Below are 18,370 nucleotides of genomic sequence, written 5' to 3' on the forward strand. Positions count from 1 at the left end.
AAACGATAAGGAAATATGATGTTACTCAACATATATATTGCACTATACTGTAAAAATGTTCATACAAAGAATAAAACATACAAAGGAAAGAAGGAAAAGACAACTTTAAAAGTTATGATCGAAGTGAGGGAGGGGGAATTGGAGATTGTGAAAAAAAAAATTATATGATACCAAAAATAAAAATAAAAATCATAGTAAATAAATCAAATAAAAAATATGATGATGATGGCTTGCACAAAAAATATACCAATATTATCAAAAGATTTATATAATCTTGTTTGATAACACAGTTAAAATTAAATGGAGTTCAATAAAATAATATCTAAAAACATATTTTTAATTAATCTAAAACTATAAGAGAATATATCACTTACCAAAACTTTTAAGGCAAAAACAGGGAAAAATATTCAATTTAAAAAAAGATAAGAAAATGACTCAAGTCATCTTAGGTGAACCTGTCAAACATGCAACTTGAATTATAAAACTGAGGCATCTCCATAGAAAGTAAACAAAAAAAATAATTATGATACCTAATTGTAAGCCAATCTAATATTGACAGGCAAAATTAAAAAAAAATAATTAAAAAAAAAAAAAGAAATCAATCTGAGTTAGCCTATCAAACTCATAACCAATGTTATGAGATTGGAAAAATCAAATAGAAATCAAATTGAAAAAATTATGAGATCTAATTCAAAACTAACTCAATGTAGAAGGACAAAATTGAAAAAAACCAATTATAACCAAAGTAAACTCGGGTGAATGTTCTAAATCCATGACCACGTTATAATACTGTGATAGTCTCATGAAAAGCAAGTCATAAACAATTATAAAGTTCAATGTCTAATCAATCTAATATTGAAGAATAAAATACAAAAAATTGTTGTTAAAAATTACAATCAAAAGAATAAAGAACAAATTTGACATAAAAATATTAACAACCCCCTTTTCTATTTTAGAGAGAGTTAGTTGAAAGACAAACAAGAAGAGAGAGAAAAAAGAGAGAAAAATAATAATAATAAAAAAAAAAATGGATTGCTAGAGCTGCACTAGAGCACCAACACGTATATGTATAACCTTCTAAGGAAAATACTGACGAAACGATTCCAACAACACTAGTGAAGGCCCTTTTAAAGTCTAGAGAAAGGAACATGCATTACCCAAGAGCGACTTCTCCTTTTAAACACTAGCATGTGAGTTACATGCGCCAATTATTTTTTTCTATTTGGTCCTTGCCATGGCTAGAAAAGAGACTAAAATGTTTTAAAGTTTTAATTTGGTTCCTAAATTTTAGATTGTTTTGAATAAACAAAATTGAATTTGATTTTGGTAAATTGATGATTAACCGAGCGTCTAATTTGTTGTTCGACACCATTAGGACCCTATACTAAGCTCAACCCTAAATCAAACTAATGTAAGAGGATCAAATTGAAGAAGAAGAAGAAGAAGTTAAGTGGCAAATCAAAACAAATGAAAAATTAAAAAAAGATATCAGACTGTATTGTTAGAATCTACAATGCAATATAAGGGATCTACGATGAAAGATTAAGCCTTTTTAGTTTATTGCACTGGATATTTAGCTTGTGCTATGCCATGGATTAATTTTTTTTTTTCAGCCATAAAAATATGTAAAGACATAATTGTTTGAAAACATGGCTAATTACTAATTTAAGCTCAAATGAACTAATTTGATTTTTGGTGATTGTAGATTCTACTTGATTGTGAGATAATTGACATCTCCTTGTAGGTTATGTCTTATCAATTTGTGAGCATATTTGTTACGTGACAAATGTACGTAATTGTGTAAATTATAGTGAAACAATTCGGGTAAATTTTAACGTAACCTCATTTTAATTTCAAACATATATACCCCTTCTCAATTGAGTTTTAAACTTGTAAACAATGCTAATTTGATCCCAAATATTTTTTAAAAAAAGTCTTTCTATTAATGTTCATCAATACTTTTGTCAAATTTTATTCAAAATGATGTTTTTTTTAACATGCACATTATACCGAAAGTGTTAGTACTCATTAACAATTTTATTCAAAATAGAGTCCAATCATGTTGAAATGTTGGGAAATTCTAAATATATCACTACCAGAAAATAAGCGAATACAAACAAAAATATCAATGATTTTTTTTTCCATCTGTATATTGCAGTGGTATTTAACAATTGAATATTTCTATCGCTAACTCCATTGGTAAACACCAAAAAAAATATATTGTTGGTATATGTTGAGGGAATCGTAGTCGGAATAGAAAGAAAAGGAAAGTCAAATAGTGTGATAACGTGTAAGTTTTTACAGATGTAGTTACTGACATAATCACACCAACAGTACAATTCGTTTGTGAATATACTGACGAAAGTTTTCCATCAATATATATCGACGACATTACAGAAGGTATTACAATGGGATTCAAAAAGACAAATCGTACGATAGCATGGCATTGATACCGATAAAATTATCGACGGAGTCACCATCAAAATAATTCTGTTGGTAAATTCATCGGTAATATTTAATACATGACTTGGTGCTTGACCCTCCTTTCCCCCTCCCTCATTTCTACTTCTTTCTTGTAAAATTTTTCTTTGCAACAAAACAACCAACCTCCCCTCAATTTTAACGCAACTCAACCTTTCATAACTTTTTCAACCATCACAACACTTAGTTTGTCAATATCCGTATTTTGAATGAAATTTTATTGAGGATTCTCCACCTTAAGTAAGAAAACATATCCCTTTTTTAAAAAAAATAAAAATTTGAACACCATTTTAAAATGTTAATTTTATATATATATATATATATATATATATATATTGTAGTATATGTATTTTGTTTGAGTATTTACTTTTTTTATTGTTTTTTTTTATACAAACTTGTATAAATTTATGATTTGTATATGTTATGGTTTGTTTTATATTTTGTAAAATTATATTTGTATGTAAATTGTTGAAACTTATGTCGAATTACTGACTTAGGTATTTTTTTTCTTGTTTATGTTTGTTTCCCGGAAAAATAAGCAAGTTTGAATTGTCTAATTTTTTGAAGTTTTAAATTAATTTTATAATCAATATATAAGGTTTAATAAGAAATCGTTTTTGTATTTTTATTTTTAAGTAACACTAAGTAGGATTCTAGTTTTTGAGTCGATTGAATGGTGTGTATATTTTGATAATTTGTTATTAAATTGTGTCTCTATGGTCCATATTAGAGTTTTGATATACTTATGATCATGTTTTTTTTTTGTTAGTCACATTACATATAATTTATTCTAATTTACCTCCATTATCAACTTTGTTACTTTGTTACGATCAAACTTGGAGTAGCTCTTGTTTCTCGGAGTTTTGAAGTAGTGATTTTGTTTTTTTAGCTAAATCAATAAGTTTTTTCTTTGCTATCTATGCCCCACCAAAAATGACTTGTTAGACTTACCAAAATTATTACTATTTAATGTGGTGATGAATCATTACCCAAAATTTAATCTTCCTAAATTATTTGATGATTAGTCAAATTAATAATAATATTTATGTCGTGAGTGCATGTACACTTATTTTAATGCAATGATCTTTGCTTTGGTTGTGATGTAGTTTTTGTAATACTTGATATTATTTATGATAATTTATACATCAAACATCCTATAATTTGATTTTTTTATATTTTATCATCACATTTTAAAAAATTACAATTTAAATTCTCAATTAAATTTTTAAATTGAACAAAATAACTACATTACGATCATATATAATATATCAAAAATTTACAAGCAACAAATCACACAAGTTCCTTTTTCCTTCTCTCTTTTCAACTCTTTTTTTGTTCAACTCTAATTCAATTCAATTGAAGCTTTATTGAGAACCCATAAATCTCCCAAATGAAAGACACTCGAGTCGATCGATTACCTCATTCTGGGCAGTGGCGACACCTTTGTTGTCTGGCTTGCAACTCAATTCTCTAGTTTATGACTTAGTTTATTTATCCCCCTCCTCTTCCCTTCTTCCTTTATTTTGAATCGGCGAATTGATGAGCATAATTGTTAAGTGAATTCCAGTGAACCCTTTCATGTCTTTTTTTTTTATTAGATTTAAAATAGACAGTTGGACCCCACAAAGAATTTCTTTTCGATCATTTAATTCATTGCTGTTTTTGACTTCTTGATGCACTCAACATGATTTCTTTGTGTGTTGGACTGAATTAGGTCAGTGAGATCTTGCTTTTGCTATGCAAAGTATGCTTATGAAGTGCAAGTTGATCATGAGGGTGATAATTTATTTAATTTTAATTAATATAGGTGTTCAGGTTATTTTGTGTTCATCTCGACTAATCTTACAGGCCATGAAGTTAATGATTAAATAAGTCTCTAGTGACTCTGAGTTTTATAAAACTCGAACTAATAACCTTTAGAGAACAAACCCAGAACCTAACCAATTAAGCTATACCTCTTAGGGTTAAGTAAAATCATAGTCGTAAATGATCCGACTAAGTAAAAATTATTTTAATATATTTTTAAATAAAAAAACACTTTAAAAATAATAATATTAATAAGTATAATATTGAAGACCGCCTAATCATTCGGATACCAACTAAACTAAAGTAACAAAATTGTGTCAAGGTCACATTTTTTTTTTTTTTTTATTAACGTGGGTATCCGGAACATCTTACACGTACCTCGACTAATCCTACAAGCCCTAAAGTTAACGACCATGTCAAGATCACTTTTACTGCATAGGAATATATAAGCATAATGGTATAAATTTTAACTCTTGAGACAAAAGTGAAATGCTCAAGAGCTTTTATTGTTGTTGTCCTTGTTCGAGCAACTCTATGTGATGAAACAATTTAACTAGATTTATTTCTTTTTTTTTTTTAATGTGATCCAAATCTTTCTAAATAATAAAAATGGAGGATTTGTATTGAGTGATGTTTGTTAATGGTCATTAAGAATGTAATTAATAACTTAATTTTATATGGATGAAACCTTAAATAAAATCAATAGATTTATTGTATTTGAGAAATGTCTTGATTCTAGAATACTAAAGACTTTCATTTGATAGAAAATTTCATTCATTTGTCATTTGAAAAAAAAAAGGTTAAAAAAACATTTCTCTATTTTTTTAACGGGAAATAAACATTAAAAAATAAATTAATAGAAAATATTTTTCAATAAGCTTATGAATATTGTCAATTTAAAAGAAAATGTTTGGGATAAAAAACATTTCATGCAATATTCACCAAACTAACTACGATAACCACCAACGTCTATCAATCATCATCACCACCAATACTCCACCGCCATCCACTATAATAATCATTATTCATCACCAAAACTAATATCTTAATATCAATGTAATTACCATTTTATCATCATCTCACTATAACTCATTGTTAGGTAAAAAATTATTATATACCTATGATTTATTTGTTTTGATGATAACAACATATTAAATGCATTTAATATGTATCGCAAACTCAAAGTATTATTATTGTAGAAATTGCTCCACATCAAATTAAAGCTTTGGATTCCTTGGATCTTATATGGACTTGACAATGCCTAAACTTTACATTATGAGATCAAGTCTTTATGGAATATAATTTGGCATCATAAAATTATTTTCATCCTTTTAAAATATTTTATTTTTAAATTTCCATCCAAATTTTTTTTAAGTGCACAAAATATCACATAGCAAAAAATACCTTATGAAAAATTATTTCATTGTATATTTTGGTATTTTCACTTATATAAAAAGCATAATATCTATTATGTTCTCTTTCACCATGGGTTTTTACACCTTTATTTATTATTATCTAAAGTGGCAAACTTATAATTTTGAGAGAAATGTGCTCAATACTCTCTTCTTGTTCTTGCTAAAACTTTTTTTCTCTCAAAATTCTCCCTAGCCATTTCTAACAATGGTGGAGATCACTTGGCATAGCAAAATTTCTTATTCCTTTTTATTCCATGGGTCTAACCACTAGTCTTAGGTTTTGCCTAACATCTCTGTTAACTCTTTAATCTTATAATCTTACATATTGATGCTTTAAAATTTTCTCATTTCTAAATCTTTTCTCATTCTCTTATTCTATTGAAAAAGCTTTGAATCTTAATTACATCAAAATCCCTCTTTCACCTTTAGGAGTTAGATTGCATTTCCATAATGACTTAAGTTTAATCTTTGTGATTTTATCTTATGAAGTTAGATAACTCTTATGAGAGTTATAGTTATTGTGAAAGTATAAGTAGCACTTGAAACCACTTGGATAATCTTTGGTTGAGAGCCATTGAGTGATAGGTTTGATCATTAGCATGTAAAAAGATTGGGTTCAATCTTAATCTTGTAAAAGCATCGGGTTTGATCTTGAGCCTGCAAAAGAATTGGGTTTGAATCTTGAACATGGAAAAATGATTATGTAAGGATTGATCCCGAGTCATAAAATGATTGAGTTTGATCTTGAGTCCATAAAATGATTGAGTTAAATCTTGAACCTCCAAAAAAGAATTGGGAAAGGTTTTCAATCTTTGACCTGTGAAAGAGATTGTGTAAAGGTTTGGTCTCATTCATTAAGAAGATCATGTGTGATAGTAAATATTTGAACAAAGGTTCAAGGAATGGAGTCGGTAATTGTTTGAACCACTATAAAAATTGGTGTCTCTTTTATCTTTATCTCAGTTTACTTATGCATTAATTAATTGTGTGTTGTTGTTATTGTAAAAATTTAAGAGATAAACTGTTCTTGAATATTGTTTATGGTCTTTAGCATTCTTGAAGTAATTGAAGATTTATCTTTAAAGAGCTATAATCTTAGATAAAATCATAATCCAACCCACCCTTAAGCTATTTTATTCTTTCACCCTTATCTACCTTCACCTTGACCTACAACCTTTACCCACCATATTATTACCAATATAATCATAATTTTATCATCATATCACCATTACTATATAACACTAGAACAATAGCCACCATCATCAACACCACTACTATAACCAACTTGTTATTAAAATAATAATCTTTTCATCACTCTTCCACCATCATCATTATCACAATAGCCATCATCATTAGTATCACAAAAACTACAACCATAATCATAATTAAAGCTACCATTACCTTAATCACATAAACATAAAAAGATAAAACTTGGAGGATGTGTGTTGATTGTCATGATATCAACAATAGTGTGGTAAAGTATAGACATCAATTTTCTATGTTAGATGACATGTTAGATGAATTTCATGGTTTATGTGTTTTTATTAAGATTGATTTAAAAAGTGAATATCATCATGTTAGAATGAAATAAGGAAATGAATGAAAAACTAATTTTAAGACTAAGTATGGTTTATATGAATAGTTAGTCATGTCGTTTGGTCTTACTAATACACTTAGCATATTTATGAGACTAGTGAATCATGTTTTGCATACATTTATAAGCAGGTTTGTTGTTTTTTTTTTTTTTTGATGATATCTTAGTATATAGTAAAAGTATAGATGAGTATATTGAAGATTTATGATATGTGTCAAGGTTGTCAAAAACGTATTTTTGACACGACACGAAAAGTATAATATAAACTCGAATCATAAATTCGCAAGAAAAGTTTTCTACATTGAGATAATAAAGAGTGGAATTATAAAACATGGTTCAGCAATTGACAATATATAATAAAGTGAAGCACTTGATGGTATATAATAAAGTGAAGCAATCAAACATGCAAAATATGCAATCCATCATAAGAGGAGCATGCGTCCAAGTTCTTTTTATTGTCAAATCTTAAAAATGAAATTCTCAAACAAAGTGGAAGATTAAGGATAATATCTCAGATAATATTTAGGCTTAAAAACTAAATTTTAATCACAACTAAACCCGAGTTCATCACTTGTCTGGGTTCAATTATGCTGGTCACTGCCAATTATATAAGTAAAGATTTGTTATTTGCTACCAAAATCTCCCAATAATTTTAAATTCCAAGATCAAGTTTCTCTTAATGAGCTTTCAAATAAGCTTCCCTCTCTTCTAAATATGCAAGTTCTAATCAAAGTAATTCTAACTCAATGACAGATAACTCAAACTGCAAATAAAAATACAATGTGGTGATTAAGACCATACAAACCTCAAAATAATTGATAAGCATGCTATTAAAGGTTGTTCCATAAACCTTTTCCCAACCAATGGCGCTAGAACCCCATGACAACCTCTATAGGTTAAATAAATTCAGCATGAAAGCAACACTTCTTAGTTTTCTTCCATACCAGAAACGACCATTTGAGTTATTCTAAATTAGAAAAAGAAAAAAATCAATACAAATTTCACCAGTCATTCTCAATAAAGGATCAAACTCAAGCAATTAAAAGTAATTATCTAATTTATGGAATTTTTTCCTTTGATTTGTGAAATACAAACCCCTGCTCATCATTCCCATTCAAGAATCGACAACAATATTCGAATCGAGGATCAAACTCAAGCAATTAAAAGTAATCATCTATGATTGATTGAACAAACTCAGCATTTCTTCAGTTGTGGTTTGGATTGATTCAAATGCACTAAACATGTGAAGAATAAGAGACATGATCTAACAACAAAAATAAAACGGGATTGAAAACTATAATTGAAGAAAAAAACATACTTTGAACTGAAAATCAAACCAAATGCAGTATGTGGACCATGATCATGAGGTTTACTGGAAGAAGAGAGCAACGAATCTAGCATGATTTAATTTGCAAACCTAAAAACTCTTTCTTTCTTTCACCTGCAACCAAATTAAACCAAACCAAAGAGAATTGAAATCGAACCAGAATATCAAGGACATCAACAACAACAACAACAACAACAATAAAAAATCACGAATTAAAACAACACTTGCTCTTTTTAATAGCTGAGCATATATTTTTATACTGGGATTCCTATGAGCTAAGATGGTAGAGAGAAGGGCAAGATGCGTCATGCTCTTGCTACAAGTAACTATTGCTAAGTAGATGATTTTGAGAGAAAGAAAGAGAGTGGAGGCGTTGCTGGTATTAGTCTGCTTCTGTTATGGTTGAGTCAAGATTTGAGAATCAGGGAATGTGAGATTTGGGGAAAATGGATTTTTTGTTAGATGGGATGGAGAGGAGAGGAGAGGATTGAGAAGAGTTAGTCAATGGGTTTTGTTAATTCTGTCAAACTCGGTAAACTTAGCCCGAGTTTACCAAGTTCACCGAGTTTAATCGATTTTAATCGAGTTTGATCGAGTTTTCTAATTTTCGAGTTTTCTACTAGATTTCACACGATATATCTGTGTTGATTCGTAAAATCATATGATTTTATGAGTCAACTCGCGAGTTTGACAACTATGATATGTTTTTAATGCTTTAAGGAATAAAAAACTATACACCAATTTTTTAAAAAATATATACTTTTTGCATGGAAAAAAGTTATTTTCCTTAAATATATTGTCTATGCAAAATGTATAGAGATTAGTGAGGAAAAGGTAAAGGCTATCTAAGAATAGCCCAAACCTAAGTCAATTAATAAGGTAAAAAGCTTTCATGATTTGGCTAGTTTTTATAAGATGTCTTAGTTGTATCCTAAAGGAGATAGTCTATTCCAAGTTCTTAAACAAATCAATGTCAATGCATATAAGGTGAATCTTCCAGGTAAGTATAGCGTTAATGCTACTTTTAATATTTATGATCTTTCTTTGTTTGATGTGGGTTATGATTCAAGGTCAAATCATTTTAAGGAGAGGGGGGATGATTATAATCAACAAGCATCACTGAAGGATTCATTAAAAGGTGCCAATTAGACCAATTACAAGGTCAATGGCCAAGAAAATTAAAAAGACATCCAATAAGCTAATTTAAGATATTTGAGTCATGTCAAGTATAAAGATTACAACAAAGATGATCAAGCTTTAATTAATATAATTCATGCAAAGGAAAGATCTGGTTATTGGGCTTAAGGCAGCAGGATTGGGCTTATTTTCCTAATATCAGTTTTGTATTAATGAGCATAACTTTTAATTCAACCATTGGATCAACTTGAAATTATTCTCAAAGTTTTTAAAGGCTTTTTTCCCTACAAGTTTAAAATTGCATAACAATCATACATAAAAAAGGTTTTATGATAAAATCTAAAAACTACTATTTGAGAATTGCAAAATTTTCCTAGTTGATTTAGGATTCTTTTTCTATTTTATTTAGAGTTTTTTGTTAATTTTTCATCCTTTTTTAGGATATTTTATCTAGTGTAAATAGGTTTATTTAGTTTGTATTTAGGTTTTGAAGATATATTGATTATTCAAAAATAAAACTTGTGTAAGAGAGCTTGCTCTTACTCTAGGCTCTTTATGGAACTTTAAGAAGTTATCAAAGATTACTTATTTATGGTGTTTATCCTTACACCTTCATTTATTGGTTCGTTATAATTAATGGATCAAGGTTTTCATCCAAGAACTACAATTATTTGGTTTAGATAATCACTAGGTCGAGTTCTTTTCAACTTGATTTTAGCTTTCTTGGGTTGTGTACAATCTTGATTGTGAGTTCTAGGATTTTTACCCTCCGAGTTTGCATCTTTTAAGTCTCTAGAATAATCCTAAAATTAGTATAAATATGTATTATTAAATAATTGTAATCTAAATCTAAAGTCATGGACCTTCCGCTTATATGAGAGTAACATAATATAAATGAGATAAGTTCCACTATGCTTCTTTTATACTTTCTCTTCTCTCTCTTTTTTTTTATCCTTAAAAATATGTTTTCTCATCATTTCAATTGCAACTACAAACATTTCAAGATACTTATCGATGAATATGAGGTAGTTGTAATTATAGACATTTAAAAGTTGTTCGGTGTAGATTACATTTTAGATAAGATAATTTTTTACTATATTTGCAAACAAAAGAAATGCCATGCATCCATTTAGATGGTTATTGCTCATTATTTCAATGAGAATGTAAAATGAATATCAATTGATATGTTGACCAAGATGGTAGGTTTCTATACCTCTATATTCTTAGTGTTATCCTAATTATTAATGGGAAAATAAGGGTTATTATTTTGGTTACTCGAACCCATGAAGGAAATAATAATTGAAAGAAAAAAAATGCTATAAGACAAATGAATAAGTCATGTTCTAGATATAAGTTTGTATTAATCACAAATACCAAATTAAGCTAATAACTAAAAAAAGTAACGTGAAAACAATAAAAATTAAGAGAAAAAAAGCTTGATCACTCAAACTAAGCTTAGTCCAGAACTAAATGTAATTAGGAACATCTGGATTCCAACTTAGACATTCAAATTCCTCTCCGATTCATTTGCATCAAGAACTTCAACATTTGAATTTGATGACACTTCTTTATAATTGAAATTGGATTGTTTTCAAATGAGATTTGAAAAAGAGTAAAATGGAATTAAATGAGAGTCTTGAGGAGTTCAAATAAGTTTTGAGAGTGAAAGAGTGATAATTAAAAAGTGAGACGAAAAAATCTTAAATTTTTTTTGTATATAAATAGTTTGGGTTCAAGTAAAATATGAAAGGACAAAGTTATGTTATAAATAGGTAATGAATGCAATTTTAAAAATTTTAAAAAAATTCATTAATCATGAAAGTAAATTTTTCAAAATTTAAAGATATAACTAAATTTCAGATCGGTTCGAATTGAATTAAATAAAACAGTATTCATAACTTATTTGAAATTCAACTTTATCCCTTAAGGTTTTACTCGAACCCAAATTATCCATAGAAATCTTTATCCATTGAGTTAAAAATCAATCACGTTTAAGTGAAATTGATATTTTTAAAGATAATAATAATAATAGACTTATATTGATTAAAATTATCAGATGATATCTTGAATAAATTATTTTTTATAAAAATATATTTTAAGAAGTGAACTAACACTTAAAAAACTCACACACTCACACAAAAACTACAATGAAAATATTTTCCACAAAACAAATTCCCTGCAAGTATTATTTAAGATTAAAAAAACTACAAAGGCAGGTTAAAAACAAATTGTGCATGACATCATTCATCATGGATCATGCTCGATATTGTATATAGTTCTAAACCCAATACCAAAATCAAGACCTAAAAAACCCAACTCTCCGCAGCCCATAAAAAAACAACCCCATATATTACAATCCGAAACCCTAAAGCCTCTCTCTTGACTTTCACTTCCCTCACAGCAGCCGCTTAGCCAGAGAAAGCAGAGGCACAGCTACAATGGTGTCCGGGTCAGGGATGTGTGTAAAAAGAGTTGTTGTTGATGCAAGGCATCATATGCTAGGCAGGCTTGCATCAATAATAGCTAAAGAACTGCTAAATGGACAAAGAGTTGTTGTTGTTAGGTGTGAAGAGATTTGCATCTCTGGTGGGCTAGTGAGGCAGAAAATGAAGTACTTGAGGTTCTTGAGGAAACGCATGAACACTAAACCTTCTCATGGTCCTATTCACTTCAGGGCTCCTTCGAAGATTCTCTGGCGAACCATTAGAGGGTGAGTTTTTATTTCATGAAGTTTGAGTCTTTATGATTTTGGTTTTCGTTTTGTTGTTCAGAAAGTTGGTTTTTTTGGTTTGGTTAGTAACAGAAGTTGATATTTGGATAGTTAAGAGGATAACCCATGTTTTGATTTGTGAAATGGTAGCATCTTTAAAGATGTATTATTGAGTTTAAAGATCGCTGATCCTTATTAGCTAGTTTTGGAAATTTCTAAGCTTTAACAGTTGAGTGTCCTGAAGGCATTAAGATTTGTTGTATATCAGTTTTTATTGTTGTAGTTACACTTGTGCTGCTGAAGGTTTTTCTTTTTTTAATTGAAAACCAACAGATGATTCAGTTGTGTGTAGATGTAGGGAATAATAGTTTGCAGGTGCAGTTGATGAATAAGAACTGTAAGACAAAGTTTAGTTATGTTTTTTAATATTTGAAATGATGTGTTTGTGTTGTTGAGGCTGTATGTATAGGGGAAATGCATCATGTGCAAGGATTATATGGTTGTTGATAGTTCTTTTTGTGTTTTGATTGTATGCCTTTTTTAATTCCTGCAATGGTTTTGGTAGTCCAAGATACAACTTTACGGTCTCCATGCAGTTTTTGTTTTGTCTATGATCTAAAATTTATTTGGTTTGAAGGATGATTCCTCACAAGACCAAGCGAGGAGAGGCTGCTCTTGCACGTTTGAAGGTTTTTGAGGGTGTTCCTCCTCCATATGACAAGACAAAGAGGATGGTTATCCCTGATGCTCTCAAGTGAGTCTTTTTAGAAGGAATTTATGCAAGAAATATGTTTTGTTTGGTTAATGCAGTTGAATGCTTATTCTTTATATGTTTTTGATGAATCAGGGTTTTGAGGCTTCAGCCTGGACACAAGTATTGCTTGTTAGGTCAGCTTTCATCCGAGGTTGGATGGAACCACTATGATACCATCAAGGTATGAATTGTCTACCTGGTTTCTTCCTTTTTCACTTTTGCTGCTTGCTTGTGATGTTATTATTTATGGCTTAGTTACCTGGATGTCACCTATTTAAAAAATTCATTAAATTGTATTTAATTAAGAATTAGAATCTCTTCCCCTGTTTTTCTGCTTTGTTCTTAAATTATGGGGTGCCTTATTGATGACCACTATTGGCATATACTGGACAATTATTTCAATTTGCCACTATTGGTGTTTCTATTTGCATCAGTAGATGTTGTCTTTCATTTAGTTTTAGCTTCAAGGGTGACAGTTTTTGTATAATATGACATGATTTTACTGGCAATCATTTGCAATTGTCAATAAAAAAAAACTGTTCATTGAGCATTTTCTGAGACGTCTTTTTTACTAATATGTTCTTTCCTGCAGGAGCTGGAGAATAAGAGAAAGGAAAGAGCTCAATTGGTCTATGAGAGAAAGAAGCAGTTGGCTAAACTGAGGCTCAAGGCTGAGAAGACCGCAGAGGAGAAGCTAGGTCCCCAGCAAGAAATTATTGCTCCGCTCAAATATTGATTGAAATTTGAAGAGAAGGTTGCTATTGAACGAGGAACTCTGATCCGAGAATTACTATTTTTGCATCTAAATCTGTTTCCTGTTTTGACAACTTCTGTTTGAGTGAATTAACTTTATGCTATTTATATTAACAGTTTTCTTGCAAACATTATTCCGCTTTCCAGTTTAGATATATAATAGTTTGAACCGTTCCTTTATCCCCATTGCTGTTCTGCATATCTGAAAATTGTATGGACCGTTTGTCTCTTGGATGTTGAATGTGTTTCATCGGGAAATCAAGAAGTCAGTAATCAAGAGCAGGAATTGATAACAAAAAAGGTTAGAAGTTCCAGCATTCACTTGAACAGCATGCTCTGGAAAATATTTCCAGCGGAACATGGAAGAAGGATTACAATGTAAACTCAAGTCGAGTTTTGTTCCCATTAGCCGTCCTTGTCTCAAACTCAAATTGAAAGGCCATGATTAACCCCATCGACGTGGGCTGGTCTTGATCATGAGAAATTCTATCCATGCATAGAAATACTCTTTCATTCTTTAATGATTGATGTTTGATGAATTTACCTGTCCCCACTTGTTACTTGCCCCTTCTGTTTGTGTTTGTATATCATCAATAGAGATTGCCTCGCGATACCAGATCTTAATCATGTTTATAATGCCAATTAGGCAAATCCATGCTCATTATATCTGTGGGAATGGAATTCGGGCCCATGATCTGGCTAACGAATAATTCTTAAAACAAAAGATTGAACATCATTTACATGTGAAAATCAAATCTTCAGTCTTCACAAGAGGGAAATCTATGTTGCTAGCTGACCGCATTCAATTTGAGGAGGGGTTTTGGGTGGGCATGGAAATACCATCCCCTCTCATGTAGGCCGGTAGGGTTTTTCTCTGTTTCTATACCTTTCCTTTTTGCTTTACTTCTTAAACATGTGATGGAGCATGTTTCTAAAACAAGTTCCACGATTTTAAGTTCTTTATTGCCTCATCATTCTGCATTAGCTGTGCTCATCTTTTGCACCTTTATTGATCTAAATTTCTCTGTGGACAACTGAAAATGGACAACCAAAATAATTTAGTCACGACACTCCAAACGGTCAAGCTTTTCTTCATGGCAAAATGGAGTTTCCAGTTCTAGGATGTTCTAGTCATTTTCTTCTGGAATGCCAAGGAGAAGAAAGGTCAGGGGGAGCTGAGGAGGGGTATCAATGAAAATGAATAAATAAGGAAATAAAAAAAAGTTTGCCATATGAATAACTTTAAGGATCAATTAACTGATTCTAATTCCATAAAAAACTCTTGGCTTTCCCTTTTCCCCTCCAAAATCTTTAAAACTTTGATACCTTCTTATTTAAGAATTGCTAAGTATGCATGTTACAACTTACAATTTCATTTCCAATACACCTTTTTTTTTTTCTTTGTTTAGTCATTTTCTTAACTCAAGTTTTCTCATCCCTTTTCTCTATCAAGATGTTGCTTCCATGGTGTTCATGTTTATATTTTGCTCTCTTGCTGTGCAGTTTTCAATTAGGATCTGCCAATGAAAACTTCCTAAAATATGGTAAGGGGTCTAATCCTCACAGAAAGACACTGCCTTACAGAACACTCCTTATTGATAAGTCAGGCCATGGGAATTTTTCAAGTATACAATCTGCCATTGATTCAATTCCATCAGACAATAAGAACTGGGTTTGTATCCATGTAAGGGCTGGAACATATAGGTAATGTCTTTTTCTCTGCTTTTTCAATGTTATCTGCTGACAACCAGGTGCTTTTCTTATGCATGCATGAACACTGATTTTTCTTTTAGTGTCCTGACTATTTTGTGTATTGTGTAGGGAGAAGGTTAAGATCCCTTACAACAAACCATATATCATTCTCAAAGGAGAGGGGAAAAGAAGGACAAAGATTGTCTGGGATGATCATTTTTCAACAGCACAGAGCCCCACTTTTGTTTCTTTAGCAGATAATATTGTAGTCAGAAGCATGACCTTTGTAGTAAGTGATCATTGATCTTAACATACTCACTATTGATTGTTACATGTAAAATAGAAAACTTTCTTTTGTTCCCTAAGGAACTTTTGTGTAAAGCATTGGGAAAATCTTGCTTTCGTTCTCCTAAAGTTTTCAAAAAAATTGTGTTGATTTGTTCCATTTATTGATTTTTTTTGTTTTGGCAGAACTCCTATAATTTTCCACATGATAACAACCCAAGATTGCCAGCAGTAGCTGCTATGATAACCGGGGACAAGACCGCATTTTACCAATGTGGGTTTGCAGGGGTGCAAGACACGCTGTGGGATGAGGCAGGCAGACATTACTTCAAGCGTTGCACCATTCAGGGTGCTGTTGATTTTATCTTTGGAAGTGGCCAATCTATTTATGAGGTATAATTTTCTTTAACAATATATAGAGGATTCCTTTCAATTATATTGTTTTTTCTTATAATTACTGTATCCTTTCTTTATTTTGTAGGGTTGCTCCATACAAGTACTTGAAGGAGGGTTCATCACAGCACAAGGAAGAACGAATCCAAGTGATGCAAATGGGTTTGTGTTCAAGGGGTGCAATGTGTTTGGCAAATCTTCAGTTTACCTGGGAAGGCCATGGAGAGGTTATTCTAGGGTTTTATTTTACAAGTCAAATTTTTCAAATATTGTAGATCCCGAAGGATGGAATGCTTGGAACTTTGTTGGCCATGAGTAAGCTCTCTAAGCTCACAAAATATACTTGGCCAGTTTGATTACTGAAACTGAAAAATGTGTTTGATTAATGCTTTTATGTTCACGTAATTTGCAGGAACCAAATAACATTTGCAGAGTATGGCAACTTTGGGCCAGGAGCTGAGATTTCAAAGAGGGTTAACTGGGCAAATAAGCTGAGCCCTCAATCCTTGGAAGAACTAACCAGCATGTCTTTCATTAATGCTGAAAACTGGATCGAAAAACAACCTATTTAGATCTGCAAGCAGATATCTTGTGTCATACAAGTTCCTCGAAGTCGTTTTTTAGAGAACTTTTCAGGCAAACTATATGCTTATTTTCCTTTTTCCATGAATGAATGCAAGCTCGTTTTATCAGATGTTGAAGCAGTGGAGTGAACAAAGTCATAAAAACCCTTGGATCCATCATGTACACCATTTGTGGAAAAGGTCCCTAGAATGAAGAGTCCTTGATGTTGTGGATCCTACTTCCTTCGCTGATATAGACTAGTACAAAACCTGTGCAGCAGATGATGCATTGGGTTCAACAGGCCTGCAGAAACATGCAACCTCGAGAAAAAGTGCACCAGAAGCTTGAAGTTGAAATGCCAAGATTTTACTTATTTCATTACAAACAAATGGATGGTTAATCTACATATGAGTAAGTCAATAGTGCTGTATGTTCTTGCAGGCGCATTCAGCATTATGAAGTCCAGTATGCCTCCTCGCTCAAGTTCCTGATCCACCACCGTTTTCATTATCAAACAGAACAATCAATTCTGGGTAACTCATTTGCCATGCTGAACTCGAAGCATCAATGTAACTGGGAAATGGGATAAACCATTGAATCTCTGTTATGATTGCTAGATCAGACTCATAATTTCATAGGGACAGCTATAATCCATACGAACAGAGAAAAATCCCAAAAGGGTCTATGTCATACAATTCAGTTTGCTGTAACCAGAAGCTAAGGAATAGAGCTAGTTAAGTAAATTTATAGAATCTAAAACAATGTTTGGAAACCAAATGCACTAACTTATCTCAAACTACTTGGCTTGTGTCAATTTTATGTAGGTGCATCAAAAAGTATATATTCCCAGCAATACCAAAATAAATCCGAAATTCATTTGAAATGACAGTTTTATTCACCATACTTTTAAGTTTAAATCTTTATTTCATGGAGTATAAGGAACCAAACCCAGTTCAAAATACTCAAACTTCATTAAAAAAGTTGTTATCGCCCTGTAAAAAGATTTGAACTTTTTCATTAATTCAATATCAGAATTAAAAAAAAAAAAAAAGATTTCAATTACAGCTTATCAGCAATGTCTGATAATGTTAATGTGTTGTAAATTAGTTTACTAGAGGTAACTTAAAATTATATAGGGCTGAATTTATTGAGAGAGAGAGAGAGAGGGCAGTAGCAGCAACCAAAAAGTGAGGCAGAAACAGAGAAGAAAAGTAGTAGCAACTCGTGTGTGAACTCTCTCCAATAATGTAACCCCTATCTTGGGTGAGTTTTGTACAAGAAAATTACAGCAATGATATGTTATGTTCGACTATGTTTTGTGAGTGTTATTAGCTGTAGAAACTAATTATACTATAACCCTACAGATTGGTATTAGGGCAGCGGTTAAAGAGAAGCTTTATCCAAGTTTAAAGAAGGAAGAAAATGTCCAAAAAAGATAGCTAAAGTTGGAGTTACGTCA

General features: G+C 31.0%; 2 protein-coding genes across 2 annotated transcripts; both read left to right on the plus strand.

Moving 5' to 3' along the window:
• Window positions 1-12,106: 12,106 nt before the first annotated feature.
• On the plus strand, window positions 12,107-14,157 carry LOC118048664 (large ribosomal subunit protein uL13z). The gene is made up of 4 exons (XM_035058433.2): window positions 12,107-12,470; window positions 13,108-13,224; window positions 13,318-13,405; window positions 13,817-14,157. Exons 1-4 carry the CDS (start codon window positions 12,199-12,201, stop codon window positions 13,958-13,960), a joined length of 621 nt encoding a protein of 206 aa, XP_034914324.1. The 5' UTR covers window positions 12,107-12,198; the 3' UTR covers window positions 13,961-14,157.
• A 613-nt stretch (window positions 14,158-14,770) lies between these two features.
• On the plus strand, window positions 14,771-17,821 carry LOC118048665 (probable pectinesterase 29). The gene is made up of 5 exons (XM_035058434.2): window positions 14,771-15,681; window positions 15,799-15,958; window positions 16,141-16,347; window positions 16,436-16,662; window positions 16,760-17,821. The coding sequence occupies exons 1-5, from the start codon at window positions 15,332-15,334 to the stop codon at window positions 16,917-16,919; spliced, it is 1,104 nt and encodes a 367-aa protein (XP_034914325.2). The 5' UTR covers window positions 14,771-15,331; the 3' UTR covers window positions 16,920-17,821.
• Window positions 17,822-18,370: the final 549 nt, after the last annotated feature.

Source organism: Populus alba, chromosome 17, assembly GCF_005239225.2.
Source record: "Populus alba chromosome 17, ASM523922v2, whole genome shotgun sequence".
Classification (NCBI taxonomy): Eukaryota; Viridiplantae; Streptophyta; class Magnoliopsida; order Malpighiales; family Salicaceae; genus Populus; species Populus alba.